At 33.4% G+C, this 16564-nt stretch overlaps 1 protein-coding gene across 3 annotated transcripts in view; it reads right to left on the bottom strand.

The window, feature by feature from the left end:
- Positions 1 to 16564, bottom strand: part of CSMD3 (CUB and Sushi multiple domains 3) — a 1246722-nt gene that overhangs the window by 620364 nt on the left and 609794 nt on the right. For all 3 annotated transcript variants that reach the window (XM_066265798.1, XM_066265799.1, XM_066265800.1), the window contains one exon: positions 2901 to 3022. In XM_066265798.1, coding sequence (XP_066121895.1) covers positions 2901 to 3022 — 122 coding nt within the window. The remainder of the gene's footprint in view (positions 1 to 2900; positions 3023 to 16564) is intronic.

The raw sequence follows: 16564 nt of genomic DNA, 5'->3' as shown, positions 1-16564 counted from the left end.
TTCAATGATCAGGTTATTTAAAGTATCAACCTTAACATTTTAATTTATTATTATAGAGAAACCCTCAATTGTACTTATTATTGAAATGCAATAATTAAAGAAAATATTCCCCTTACAGAAGCTTAATGAAGGAGGTTTTAAAAAGTACATATTACTTTAAGATTGTAATGATCAGATATTTTATTTTTAGTAAGCGTAATGGCAATGTTTATAGACTGATCAGTAAAACTGGCTATAACTTAATGTTTGATATTTTAGCATATGGCACACTTACATATAAATAATTTAGCCACATAATCAAATATGAAAGGAAAAAGTATATAGTAATGTTGTTCTGCATCAATATATAAATTAAATCTAACAAATAACTGAAGAGAAACAGCATATTTCTTGACAAGATGGCAACATTTGGCAATAATAATTGATGTCATTTAATGTAATCCTACTTTGAATCAGACATTTCATGTTTTCTTATCTAATCAGTAAAATAACTTTATAATATGGTATTTTTATATGTAAAAGATTAAAAAAAAAACTGTGGCTCGAAGGACTTAAGGACCATGCCTACCTAAAATTGTATAGTTAGTCAAGTGGGACAGCTGAGATTTGAAACCAGTTCTATCCAGTTTCATGTCTTAGAGTTTTGTCTACCCATCATGTATTTGCTTTGAACCTTTAGAACACCATGATTTCTTTTCAAGTAATCAAACTTAAAAAAAATATATCTTAGCAATAATTTTTGAAGACGATTACAGATATTGAGGGACTAAGAATGTTGGTTAATTGGGCATTATGCCAACTAGGAGAGCTGTGTGCTCATGGTTCATGCCAGCAATTGCCTTCCAAAAAGAGATTCTAACATTATAATCTATGAAAGCATTTTTCAAATTATGTGTTATAACTTGTTAGGAAATCATGAAATTGATTTAGTGAGGCATGATCAATATTTTAGAAATAAACAGATTACAGGAAATTGGAATAAAAAACAGAGAAGTACACAACTAAGTAGAACAAGTAAGTGGAACAAATTGATGCTTCTCTCTCTCTTCTCTTTCTCTCCCTCTCACCTTTGTCCCCCCTCCCAATCAGTGGAAAATCTAAAGAAACAAAGAAGTACACTTTTGTTGTAAGAGATAATATTATTTTTTGGCACTGTGTGTGTGTGTATGTGATCTGGGACAAAATAGCACAATGTAAAATGTAATTCCAATTGTCGGTCACAGTTAAAAATGTTTGAAAACCAATTTCTATCGATTTTCTTAAAATAGAGGTAAACTACAGGTTAAAAATTAATGTCCTCAGTCAGCAATTTGATGGAAGTAGCAAAGAAGTGAAAGTAATTATGTCCTCCTTAGAAAATAAATTGAATTTTTTCTAGGGAGAGAAAGAAGAGATAAAAGTTTGGGAGATTAAGTAAGATAAACAAGGAAAAAAGTGACAACCTCTGTGAAACTTCAGGTAACTCAGTAATGAGAATAAATTAAATTTAGCAGAGCAGATCCTATAGAACAGAAAATCATTACCACATTTTGATGACAATTATTGGTAATTACTGTGTCACAAAAAGATTACTATCTCCATGCAAGATTAATACAATGTGTTTGTTCCGTACTTTATAATGAACTAATACTCACTTCATGCTTCTATTAGTGTAAGATCCTTACCTCTTAGTGTGAGTAATATCCTTGCAAATAGCACACACAAAGTACACAGCTCTGACTTTTGATATTTTTGTGATCTTAAACAAATTATTTAGCCTCTCTGTTAAATGCAGAAATCAAACACATCACAGAGGATTTTTATGAAGATTAAGTAATTTATAAAGAGTGGTGCAAATTTTACATGGCATGTTAAGTGTTCAATAAACCTGAGTTTATTTTTTCAAGTACTTCATTATTTTTTTTTATTTTTTTCAACAACTCATAATTTGCACAGAGAAGGTAATCAATAAATAAATATTTGAAAAATTGAAATGAACTGATGACACAGGTTGGGCAGGTAAAATGATTCTCTCTATATTTTTACAAGAAAGAAGATAAAGCCAGAAAATAAAACTAGCTAATTTTTCAGCTTCTCGCTCTTACACTCATTCAGATTATAATTTTGTTCGGATTGTTGTAGCACATACATATTTAGATGTATTGCTCACTTAGTGAAAGAGAAAGACAACCTAACCTTTTCAAATGTTATAATATGAAAGTTCTATTAGTGCAGAGCACATTAAAATCAACTATTTATAATAAAGACTAGCTGTGTGACATACGGCGGTAGAGAAACATTAAAAGTCAGCTTTGTTTAAAAATATGATATACCTGAATATGTTAAGAAAAAAAAGATACGAAGTGAAAAGCCATTATTCATGGCTTGTTTTTTGGAAAATAAATCCATACTTACAACCTTTAAAAACATGTCTCAGAAAACTCATTTATAAGTTTAATGTGCTGACAAATATATGTTAGTAACTGGGAGTAAAAATGTATTATTTTAAATTTATTTTTTTCAAATTTCCTATATAAATTAACATTCTATATAATGGACAAGTATAAAATGCTACATAAATCATACTTTTGATATCAATTTGCTTTTTTAATTGAATTTATTGGGGTGACACTGCCTAACATGATTATACGGGTTTCAGGTGCCTAATTCTACAGCACATCTCTGTACACTGTATGGTGTGTTCACTCCCCCAAGTCAAGTCTTTGTCCCTCACTATTTATCACACCTATACCCTCCTCCACCCCCATCCCCTAGCAATCATTGCCTTGTTGTTCATGTCCCTGAGTTTTCCCTTTTCTGTCCTTGATTTGAGATATTAAATTTCTTTACAGCACTTTCCCCACAATCTCTTTAACTTTGGCTCTATGATTATGCTTTTCTATCATGGATGATTTTCTTACCTTGTTTGTATTCACGGCTGTGATGACCCAGACACACTGTGCATTGCTGTCATACTGGAATGGAAAGTTGGGAGATGTAAAGGTTCCGCTCGGTCCCTGAAGATTAGAGCCGCACGTCTTAACTAAAAGAGAAATTGTATTTTAAAAGATGAGGATATACCATATACAAAATCATAGCAATGAAATAACTTGCAAATACACTTTAAAGGCAAAATTGCACAATTATAACCACACTGAAATACATATTATGTTCACTTACCAAATGTGGGTGTTTTTTACACACTAAAGTTCACAAGCTCAATATTTGCAACAGCAATTGAAAACTAGTGATGAATAAGAGTGTGAGGCATAATAAAATGTCCTCTGACTGTAAATATCTTTGTTTAATTAAAGATATATATTTATCCAATATTGTGTTAACAAAAGTCTACAAAGAGAAAGAAGCAAAGCCTCCCATTGATTGAGCACTTGCAAGGGTAGGGTTTTCATTTATATTTATTATGAATCTTAGGACACATTATAACATAACTGAGACATCAATATTAAAACTTCTCTTTCTGTTCTTAGAACTCTGAATTAGACACTCAGACTATACAAAGAGCTATACTGATATAATTTAAAATCCTACAACTGTTAAATGTTTCAATATTTCCTTTAAGTCCTTTTTCTTCTACTTAACAAAAGAGATTAACTTCCTTCTTTTTCTTTAAAGTTTATTTCTTGTGATCTAGTGGTTACATTTAATTTTATCTTATCTGTGTTCAATTTCACAATTTTAAATAATAAAACTTATTTTGTAACAAGAGAAAATAATGTATTTTTCTTCTTTCAGCATTAATTACAATCTTTATTGCCTAACATCTTATAAGTTTTGTATGCTCATTATTTAATTTTCTTCTGTTCCATTCACACTTTTTAAATTTTTTTTCCTACATGGTGTAAATAGTACCACCTTGGCTGATTCTGAGCTATTAAAGGCTATCAAGGACTCACAAATTTCTAAATATTTCACAATTGGCTCTTTTTCCCCCAGCTTTATTAATTATAATTAACATGTAATATTGTATAAGTTTGAGATGTACAACATGATGATTTGATTCATATATACTGCCAAATAATAAAGTTAGGTAACATCTCCATCATTTCACACAATTATTATTAGTGTAAATGTTTATGGGGTGAGAATATTTAAGATCTCTTATACTCTCATAGCAATATGTTAAAACAGCATTATTAACTATAGTCACCATACTGTACATTAGATCACCAGTTCATTTTATAACTGAAGATTTATTCTCTTTAAATAATATCTCCCCTTTCTCCTAACACTATCTAGCCTCAGCTCTGACAATATACACTCTGTTTCTATGAGATTTCACATATAAATGAGGTCATTACATTACAACCTTTTATAAGTCATCCATGTTCACTACTTCATTTTCTTCTCCCTCATTCACTGTTAAAGCATTTCAGTCTGACTTTTCCCATATCCGTGTTGATACTGCATTCTCAAGGCCAACAGTGATCATGTAATTGCCAAATCTAATAATATCTCTTCATGTTTCTTTTTAACTTTTTTAATTCAGTGAGAGGAGGGAAGGCAGAGACAGATTCCTGCATGTGCTCCAACCAGGATCCAACTGGCAAGCCCACTAGGGGGTGATGCTTTGCCCATCTGGGCTATTATTCCATTGCTTAGCAACAGAGCTCTTTTTAGTGCCTGAAGCAGTGGCCATGGAGCCATCCTCAACACCTGTGGCCAACTCGCTCCAATCAAGCCATGTCTGCAGGAGAGGAAGAGAGAAAGAGAAAAAGAGAGAGAGAGAGAAGCAAGATGGGGAGGGGTGGAGAAGCAAATGGGTGTTTCTCCTATGTTCCCTGACCAGGAATCAAATCTGGGATATCCACATGCCAGGCCGATACTCTGTCATGGAACCAACTGGCCAAAGCCATCTCTTCATTTTTTCTTTCTATTTGATTTCCAGAAGTAATTAAAAGTATTAAAAACTGGCCCTGGCTGGTTGGCTCAGTGGTAGAGCATCAGCCTGGCGTGCAGGAGTCCCTGGTTCGATTCCAGGCCAGGGCACACAGGAGAAGCACCCATCTGCTTCTCCACCCCTCCCCCTCTCCTTCCTCTCTATCTCTCTCTTCCCCTCCCGCAGCCAAGGCTCCAATGGAGCAAAGTAGGCCCGGGCAATGAGGATGGCTCTATGGCCTCTGCCTCAGGCACTAGAATGGCTCTGGTTGCAACAGAGCAATGCCCCAGATGGGCAGAGCAATGCCCCTGGTGGGCATGCCGGGTGGATCCTGGTCAGGCACATGAGGGAGTCTGTCTGACTACCTCTCTGTTTCCAACTTCAGAAAAAAATTCAAAAAAATAGAATAAAAAATAAAAGTATTAAAAACTTCATTTGAAATTCTCTGCCTTCCCTTACACAGTCCTGATGTATCTTAATTTTTATTTTTGTTTAAAATAGTTATGTCCCATACCCTATGTTTTGGCTTTATTTTTTCATCTGATGCTTAAGTATTATGATTATAAATTGACTGAATGGCTTATTTTCTCTGTGAAATGATTTCTCTGAACAGTTAATCTAATTCACTTCTACAATGGTCACTTATGTGTTGATAACTGAAATCTACATCAATTTTGCCATCTCTCTTGACTTCTAGAGTAATTTTCTGTTTGCTAGACTGCCTAGGAAATATCTTAAAATGCTTTTAATTAAACCTTTCTTATCTAGCCCTGGCCAGTTGGCTCAGTGGTAAAGTGTTGGCCCATGTGTGGAAGTTCTGGGTTTGAATTACAATCAGGGCACACAGGAGAATCAACCATTTGCTTCTCTACCACTCCCCCTCCTCTTCTCTACTATCTCTCTCTCTCTCTCTCTCTCTCTTTCTCTCTCATAGCTATAGCTTAAATGGCTCAAGCAAAGTTTGCCCCGGGTGCTGAGGATGGCTCCATGGCCTCCACTCAGGTGCTAAAATAGCTCCAAAGCAGTAGCCCCAGATGGGCAGAGCAACAAAGCAGTAGCCCCAGATGGGCAGAGCATCCCTGGGTAGGAGGCTTTCCAAGTGGATCCCAGTCAGCGTGCATTCAGGAGTCTGTCTCTGCCTCCATGCCTCTCACTTAAAGAAATAAGAAAGAAATTTTTCTTATTTAATCACTTTACCTCTCTCATACATGCATAAACTCCTAAAGACCTATGTACTCCTCTCCTGACACATCTTGTTTTTCTCATTTTCTTCTCTTTCTGAAACCTAATGATTGTTTCATCATCACTTTTCTCCTGGACTAGAAATAATGATTTAACTCCTTCCAATACTCCATTTTATATTTCTGTTTCATTTTCATTAGTGTTACTATATTTCTCTATCTAAAATATAGATTTGATAATTTTGACCTAATGGCATAAAATCATGATCACTTGTTTTCTATAAGGTAAATTAAAACTGGCTAATGTAGAATATAAAATTATTCCTCTGACAACCTAGATTGCTTTTCCAATATAATTTCCTGCCATACTCAACTATATAGCCACATACTCAACTTCTACCAGAAAAGGATTCTCCCTCTCTTTTAAACCACTATGCCCTTTATAGTTTTCCACTTATACTATAAAATTCTCAAAGTCTAAAATATAATTCTTTCTTGATTTGCCTGCAGAAGTGTGATCCATTTAAACAAAACCACACTGATACGCCACTTATTTCTATAGGAAATGTTCCCATTTCTCCCACTCAGGGTTCTGTAATGGATAATAGTACCCACAGAACATTATTTGAATAGCATATCTATAAAGGTGCTTAGGTGCTACTGATCTGATACAAAATGTACTTATAAATATTTTAATAATTATATAAAATTATTTTTATATATTTATAAATGTATTTATAAATATTTTTATAATTATATAAAATATTATAATACAAATTTTATAGCAATCAAATGATTGGTTTGAAGTTAGTAGAAAGAGCTTTCTGAAGGAACACCCTGCGTCTTTGAGTGGTACTTGCTACTTAGTAATTCTCTAGCATACTTTTTTAAAAATGTATACACACTTAAAATCTTTTTTGTGAACAAGGCCTTGTTTATTATCTTTGTCATTAACTCCAACTGCAGTGGCTTTCGTGATGGGGGAATGTTTAGTAAAGGACCAAATATCCAAGTTGTTAGGCCACAGCTCTAAAATGAACTGTCAAATAAGTGTTCTCTACATGCTGATAAAGAATTCTTATAAGTATGTTTCATAATGAGAAATATTCCTTTTGAAAATGCCTTTAATTCATATAAAAATAATGGGGAAAAAAAGCCTCAGAAGATGACAGGTAAAAAAAAAAAAAGTCCTGTATATATGTTGTTTTCTTGTCTGTTTCTCATCATCCAAACCAAAGAGTAACCACTTAAAATGATAGGTTTTGGTTTTGAAGAAGTTTAATTTTTTAGGTGTATGTGTTTTATATCCATCTTTATACACAAGAATACACACATGTGTATGTATTTATATATTTGTGTGCATACATGTATATATGTACATATACACCCTTGTTTATTTTCTCTTTTTACCATTTTAGATTAACAACTTTATGAGAGCAAAGACTTGGTTTTGTCCACCATGGTGTCTCCAGTGCCCAGAACAGTGCCAGATATATGGTAGTTAATAAATATATAAGTGGATAAATAAACAAATGATTAAAATAATGAGAGTCATAACAAATTTTTTAATTTTTTTTGGTATCTTTCTTTTTTTCTCTTTGTATATAGTGGCAATTCAAGCTACCACCTTTTGGTGAACTTGATGCCCATCCACTGTGGATGTACTAACAGTTTTGTGGAAAACTAAATCCTATTGTCTAATGCTCTAAACTTTCTGAGATATGCTGGAATATTTCCAGAAATATATATTTCTTTGTTATATCCATATCTTTAAGGAATCATTAGGATAAAGTCTAAATAGCTTCTGTTTGTGGATCATCAATTATCCCTACTTCTTCAACTTACTTGATGGTGGCATCGAGCAAATCCAAGCCATCTTGATCTTGGTTCTTTCCCTTGTACACTTAGACAGGCTATATAATGGTCTGGTAGGCATAAAATAATTATATGATTATATTATGTAGTTATCTACGTGCTCTTAATGGCTTCTACGAATAGGTACAATAAGGTTAGTACAGTGTGGATGTTATAATTTTGCCCAATGAGGTTTTTACTAGCTCAGGGAAAGAGCCTTGTTGTTACTAAAATATTTATAATTTGATGACATATGAAACATGGAAAATGATGGCTTGACCATAAAAATCAATTTAAATTAAATTATATTTATAATATGTTTTTCAACTATGGGTTGGGAAACACTGTAGTCTTAACCTAGCAAAAGTGTTTCCATTTCTATCTTTCAATATATAGTTACTTCTTTGCTTATCAGATAGAGATGAGGATAAAAACTAACAATGCTACATTATCTCTGAGAGTCACTGGGCATTGACTATGGTATAAACTATATTTCTTCTGTTACTCAAGAAATAGTGTACAAATTCAACTTAGTAGAATTTCTGTTCCTCCTAGAGTCTCTAACTTGCACCTTAAAAAAATGAGATATTCTAATAAGGTATAACTATGTCATAATAAGTAAGGATTAATAATTCAAACTTTGTGAAGTATACCTTGCCAGAAAGGCTAAGACCATGGCAAATGTCCTAACAAGAGACTCATTTGTTTAATGGTTTCTGATGGGGCACTGTGATGCAAGAGAAAAAATATTGTTAGGGACAAATAGGAAATGACTGGAAATGGATATATGTTGGCACCTGATGATGGACAACTTCTACCGGTAACTGAACATGGAGATACAAGGTGTGGCTACTTTCCAGATGTGAAAGGGAACTGTTCCTAGTCTCACAGAGATTAGTTAGGGCAAGCGCTACCCACAATTTCTTGCTAACTCTTCTTTGCCCAACCACCACCATTGGTATTTTAACTTTATCATTACCATCTATACTTTGCAACAGGCTTGTGTTTTTATCATGTCATTTGAGTTGAAGCACAAAGTAGGGTTTTTGGTGGATTGCTTTTAATTATTTTCTTTTTCTCCAGGTGGCAAAAAATGTTTCCTGTGACTAAATTTGGGAAGAGGAAATAATAAAGTAGTGACAGTGTATCCAGCAACTGAATTATAAGTTTAAAAATGTAAATTTATTTTGTTTTTCAGGTAGTGAAGTGAGCACAGTATCTGTTATAAATATTCAATGTTGGTTGTATAAGAGAATCATATTTAGTATTTTAGAAACTTCAATATGCATTTAAAACTCTCTATGATATAAACTGATCTTAAGACTTTTATCTTATATTTCATAGAATTAATATCAATTAATGCCAAATAGCAATATATGATTAATGCCAAAGAAAATTAATATTCTAATTATTTGTTTATTAAATATGTTTCAGGTTTAGAAACAAATGTGACCTACTGGTTAAGAACTTTTGTTCAGTGAAATATTAAATCAAATTTTTCACTGAAAAAGAATTGAATGTTTATATTTCAATGTATTTTTTCTGATATTTGAATATTCTAAGAATTCTACTCAATAGTTGATATTTGTATTTCATTTGTAAAAGTTGAGTGCTGTAAACTTTTATTCTTCAAATTTACATATTCTACAAATATTAAATGAGTTGATATTCAGTTTGAAACGCAATGCTGGACATTGGACGTGGCAACGTAAAAAGACAGCTGAAATTCCTGGCCTCATGGACTTTATGGTCTAGTCTAGAAGGAGAGCTAAATATTAAGCTGGGAGATAAATTTGTATTTATAAAATGCTATGAGAGTAATAGATCAGGAAAGGTCATTTATAAAAAGTGACATAGGAAAATTGTTTTATTTCTATGTTCTGTCCCTTGCTTCGTCCTCCCTCCCAGAATAATCTGGGAGTCTTTCTCCTATGGCTTTTATAGAAACCTTATAAACAATAAACTCATTCTAATCAAAATGAGATAAATTTTCACACAATAACCTAGTTTCCATTTCCATGGCAACATTTCATGAGACATTATCTTTTAAATTTAGTATGTTATCATCATTATTATTAGAGATGGCTAAATTGAAATGCTTTAGGGACATTATAAATAAAAAGTCACTCCACATTGGCAAATATATGTGCTTTGAATATAAAACAGTGTACTATGAAAAAATGACCGAGGAAATAAAATAACTTAGAAAATTAAATAATTTCTATGATAAAAATTCTAGGCGGTACAAAGACTCTATTAGCTCAAACAGAAAATAAATACTTTCAAAGTTATGAAAAAGAATTTATAAATAAGTAAAATATTTTTAATTAGTAACCTAGTAAGAAAAAAATGCTCAGAAAATGAAAAGAGTTGGGAAATTTTCAAGTCAGATGTTAAAGATTTGCTGAAAAAAAATACATAAAATTTTGTAAAAACCTATTATCAAAGTGAACAAAGGAAAATAGGACAAGTGAGAAGAAAACCACCGGAAATAGAGTTCTCTCTGAACGGGCATAAAAAGGAACTATGGAGTTTGCACATTGAAAACAGAATTCCATTAAATAAAATACAGATTTATGAGTTGAATATCACAATTTTAATCTTTCTACATGACATTTGGCATATGTTTTGAAGGACTATGTTCAATCACACTTTATCTTTGTCTTGTGCTTTCTGGGAAGTAAATTCCTAACAGTTTTGAAAGTCACACAGAAAGTTTTTTATATTTTAAATTCAAATCCTACCTTGGAATTTATAACAACCTACACATAAAAATGTAGATTTAAATAATGTCTTAAATATTATCATAACACTTCTAACATGCTTGAATTTTATTCAGTTATTTTAGTTTAATTGCTTAATACAGTAAATAATATACCTGGAAAATGCTGAATTCCTTACCTAAATATCAAAGAACACTTACTAAAATGCAGATAAACAAGCATAGAAAAGAACTGTTCTCTGAATCACTTAAAATTCAGGCTGCTGATTGTTGGTCATGAAACACACATATACATACACGTCTGAAGGTGAATGATAAGACTTATTTAAATCAGTGTCTGAAACTATCAGTAAGTAGTTCAGTTTAATAACATTCAAATGAACATCCTAGTCTCTATGTCTTCATGAGAAGCTGATAAAATGTCAGAAGTGGACTAATACTTAGGACTAATCTTCAAATACATCTAAGTGTCATCTGCATAAGAATGGAAATCTAATCCATGCCTTCACTGACAGGAAGCATCTAAATGTGGTATAATAAAGAAACAAATCCAAAGCAGGGAACTGGAAAACAGAGGAGACACTATGAAAGAGGCAGAATTAAAATCAGCAAGAGACAGACTGCACAGGATCAGATAGATTTGATTAAAACCCAACAAATGCAATTCCAATTAAAAAGAGGAAATACAATATACAGATTTGACAAAAAAAAAAGTAAGAAAATCTTTTTTTTCTCCCTGGTTGTTGGTTGTTAGTAATTTAACCTAGTCATGAAGGTCATTTTTATAAACAAGAAGGGTCGGGAACATTTTTGGCTGAGAGCCATGAACGCCACATATTTTAAAATGTAATTCCGCCTGACCAGGTGGTGGCGCAGTGGATGGAGCATCAGATTGGGATGCGGAGGACCCTGGTTCGAGACCTGAACGTTGCCAGCTTGAGCACGGGCTCATCTGGTTTGAGCAAAAGCTCACCAGCTTGGACCCAAGGTCGCTGGCTTGAGCAAGGGGTTACTCGGTCTGCTGAAGGCCCGTGGTCAAGGCACATATGAGAAAGCAATCAATGAACAACTAAGGTGTTGCAATGCACAACAAAAAACTAATGATTGATGCTTCTCATCTCTCCATTCCTGTCTGTCTGTCCCTGTCTATCTTGTCTATCCCTCTCTCTGACTCTTTCTCTGTCTCTGTAAAAAAAAAAAAAAAAAAAGTAATTTCATGAGAGCCATACAACGACCCATGTACCTTACACATTATCCAATAAAAATTTGATGTTGTCCCAGAGGACAGCTGTGATTGGCTCCAGTCACCTGCAACCATAAACATGAATGGTAGGAAATAAATGGATTGTAATACATGAGAATATTTTATATTTTTAACGTTACTATTTTTTTTATTAAAGATTTGTCTGTGAACCAGATGCAACCATTAAAAAACCCACATCTGGCTCGCGGGCCATAGGTTCCTGACCCCTGATATACAATGTTGCTTCTGCTTGCTGTTTTTTGAATTGAATCACCCTATTTGGGGGCTACTATGAAAACATAGACCGCATTATATCAGTAAAAAACTATTTCTAGTAACTAATGATTTATTACACTTTTTTGATAAAAGTAAAAGAAAATCAAACTGAATCTATGTTTGTCAGTAATAAAGTGAGACAAGGTTGGTGGTAAGATAGAATGCGATGAGTTACCATGCAAATATATGATATACTGAAACGATAGTGCTTTTAAGATCATTCAAGAAAGAGAACAGGTGGGTGGAAAAGAGAGGGGAAGCAGAAAGCAGGAAGCCGGAAGAGGAGAAAAACATATGGTTGATGGTGTGTAATGAAGTCAGGAATAAAAACAAAACCCTAAGCAACTGGATAAGAATAATATTCAGCTGCAGGTCGTTTGCCTGCCGCTGATATATTCTACCCCAGTGGAGGGATTCAGCCAATTCATACCAGTTAGGCAGAGCAAATAACTAATCTTTTGTTGAGTTCAGCAAACCAGTAGTTAAAATGGCACTTGCAATCAGGGATCTCTCTAAGGTGGGTGACTGGGCAGCCACCCGATGTGGAAATCACAAATTTACATCCCTTACTCTTTTTTAACATTCATCTGTGCAACAGTGTATTCTCAGCTCCCATAGTAATGTTCATTTCTTCCATAGATGACAAAAATTGCAAGTGAGGATGCCAATCAAGAAGCAATATGTAACTATCTTAAATAATAGTTTTATTGTTTTTTGTCAAGTATTCTTTAATATTCTTTCATTACTATTTTAAAACTTTTTCTTATAATCTAGTTTCGTGTACCTCTTTTATTGTTCTTGTTGAAGTATTAAATGCATTAAATAATAAGCTACCTCTTGGTATATCACTTTTTTATACTTAGAACAGTCATTAGGGCAGAGAACCCGTTGTCAGATTATTTGAATCTCACCACTGGACCACCCCATCCTTTCCTAACAGATCAAACTACCTCCTATAAGTGCTGAAACTGTTCTTTTCTCTTCATTTAGAGTTTATATGAAATTGGAGACAGTGGTTACTTGAATTCATGTAAAATGTACATAATCCAGAAAATAAGAAAGCAGGATTTTGGAGTCAGTATTAACCATTAAGTTTTTACCCACTGACCCAAGAAACACACTGAAATCTTTTTACAAAGATTTTAAAATCTCTGCAGAATTTAAAATTGGGTGTTAGACAATCTGATCTATATCTGAAAAGGCAGGAAACTTTATTTGACAATGTGTAATTTCAAAATGCACCATGATCTAAGTTACTTTCAATAGTTTTCCACATGCTGTTTTCTTCATCTGGAATATTATCTTTAGTTCCTAACCTGCTAAAATGTATTCTTCCACATCGTTACTTGTATTAGAGCATTAATACTTCATTTAATTTTTTTGTTTACCTACTGAGTTCCTTTCTGCCAACAACTGTTTCATTTAGTGATATAAAGGTGGCTTTGATTATAACACAAAGTAAATGCTCAAAAAAAGTTTTGTTAAATATTAATTAATAAATAAGTGAATAAAATGAAATAAATATACTTACATAGAAAAAATTAAAACGTCAAACCTTACAATTTAAATGTTTCAGTGAAAATGCATGAAAAAGGCAATTAACCAAAAAAGTATCTTAGAGAAATTTGTATATTGCTTGTAACTCAGGACAATTTTTCCTCTTAGCTGAAGGTCAAATGAATATTTGATAATGATGCATTATTCTTCTTTTATGGAGATAGTTATTCAACACCAAATATTGCCTTAGAATGTTTTACTGCAAAATTGAATCAGATTGTATTATTTATGGAACTTGAAGTCTTAAAGAGTAGTTAAACAAACAAGTTATTTTAATAATGTGTTGTAAGTGTTAGGATACAGGTGAGCAGGTGTTTAAAAAATAAATAATTTCATAATTTTGGAGTTAATAGAAGGTATCTTTGAGATGATGTCATGAGTTGATTTTTGAAAAATTATGACACATGAACACAGAGGAGAAATTAAGCATAGGTTTCCACGCAGAAGAAAAAGTGCACTAATATTTGTATATAAGAAGTCTTTGTAATATTCAAAATATCTAAGGTTGCTTGGAGCTGAAGAGATTCTTTAAATGGAGCTGGATAGGTAAATATAAGTATATACTATTTTTTTTTTGTATTTTTCTGAAACTGGAAACGGGGAGAGACAGTCAGACAGACTCCTGCATGCACCCGACAGGGATCCACCCGGCACGCCCATCAGGGGCGAAGCTCTGCCCCTCCGGGGCGTCGCTCTTTCGTGACCAGAGCCACTCTAGCACCTGGGGCAGAGGCCAAGGAGCCATCCCCAGCGCCTGGGCCATCTTTGCTCCAATGGAGCTTTGGCTGCGGGCGGGGAAGAGAGAGACAGAGAGGAAGGAGGGGGTGGGGGGAGAAGCAAATGGGCACTTCTCCTATGTGCCCTGGCCGGGAATCGAACCCTGGTCCTCCTCACGCCAGGCCGACGCTCTACCGCTGAGCCAACCGGCCAGGGCTAAATATAAGTATATACTAATTTAAGGATAGCCAAATATGATAGGCTGTGGCAGTTGTTGGACTTTTGCTTTTTGAAAAAACTAAAGGGACACTATGAGGGTATGGATGGGCTCTTTTTTTATCTGTGACCAAGTTTAAGTTGATGAGACCAGGAGCAAAATGCAGGATGAATTTAAGAAAGTAAAAACTAGAAGCCTGGAGACAAGAATAAAAAGTCAGGTCATGTATATTTTCCCCCATATACTTTTTTTTAGTTTTAAATACAGAGCAGAACATATTTATTCACTTATTTATTTACTCAGTCATTCATTAAACTAATACTATGTATTCAAGAATTATGATGCACTCAACAGTGTAAGAATTAGTAATCACACAGTTGTGGATGAGCCTCTGCCTTCACGTACCTCACACTCTAGGGAGAACAAACATGAAACAGCCTATACAAGATTATTTTCACAACCATGAAAACACAACATTGGGAAAGTAAAGAGTGCCCTAGAAAAGAGGCATAGAGTATGTTTTTTAAAAAAGTCTCAATTATACCTCAGTGTTAAAAAAGAAATTTTAAAAAGTCTTCCTTTCAAATGTATCGAACAACCAAGCCAAGAGTAAATATTCTCTTTAGTCTTATACATGTGCTTTCTTGTATTGTTAGGAATTGGTGTGGCTAGATTTTAGCCCTTGGTGATGCTACTAAGCAATGTTAAAAGTATATGAAGGCCATTTGTTTTTATGTAGGCTTAACCTTCTGCCCTCTAAGTCATTTTATTTCCACCAATAGGCTTGACAAATCTTTGGTCATATGAAAGCCACAGAACAGCTAAGCCAATCCAAAAATAATAGGGTTTCATTAGAAGCTTTTTCCTGCTAACAACAAATAGAATATTCCTTGAAAGTGGCATCCAAGTTCTTTATAAAGAGAATTTAAAAAAAGGAATAAGGGACAAAAGTGGGTCATGAATCCTAGGATATGGGGAGCAATGACACATAGTAGCGTCTAGTTCCATACTCAAAAAACTAGATTTTTAAAAATTATTTTTTCAAGGACCAAAATAGAAGATTCTACAGAATTTTGACCGACAATATCGTTTATGTTTACACTATTCATTCTTATTCCTGAAAAATTGGCAGATAGGATAGCATCATTATATCAGCCTAAAATCACAAATAATAATAACCTTGTCATGAGGGTTCACTACGTACCAGGCGCTGTATGGAAGCTCTATTTCTTTTATACCATTTAATCGTTACAAACAACAAAACATAGTACCTATGAGATAAATGTTACTTTTGAGAACTATACCTCAGTCAGTGAAGCCTGATTGCATGGGTTCAAATCTGGGCTCTACTGTTTACTATCACTTTGCCTACAGTGAATCACTAAATTTCTCTGGGCCTCAGTTCTTTGATTGGTAAGAAGAAACAATAACATAGTATCCCACAGGTTTGTTGAGAAGACTGAATGGATTGATATACTTGAAGCTTGTCTGACAAAATAGTAAGTTCTGTATAAGGCTATTTGCTATAATAATTATTATTTTCCATTATTTGAATTTCACCCCAAAAAGTGTAACTGACATTAGAAAATTAAATTACTCCCCCAAGTTTTTTTGAAGTCATAGCAGCTACATGTCAAAGTATAAGTTCTTATTTGGTTTATTTTTTAGGTAAAATTATGATAGAACATTACTAACAAAATAATCTAATTAGCCACTGTAGCTTTTTCATTTGCATATATGAATATATTCTAACATAAATAATATTATACCATTACCTATATGCATTTATACTATCAATTTTTTCAAGTGTAAATACATGAAATTATTTATTTATATATATGCTGTATATAGCAGTACTTAGAAACACTTCTTAGTGCCCTGATCTTAGAAGAATAAACCCTTATAAATATATAATACATAA

Source organism: Saccopteryx bilineata, chromosome 3, assembly GCF_036850765.1.
Source record: "Saccopteryx bilineata isolate mSacBil1 chromosome 3, mSacBil1_pri_phased_curated, whole genome shotgun sequence".
Taxonomy (NCBI): Eukaryota; Metazoa; Chordata; class Mammalia; order Chiroptera; family Emballonuridae; genus Saccopteryx; species Saccopteryx bilineata.
This window is presented reverse-complemented; position numbering and strand designations above follow the sequence as displayed.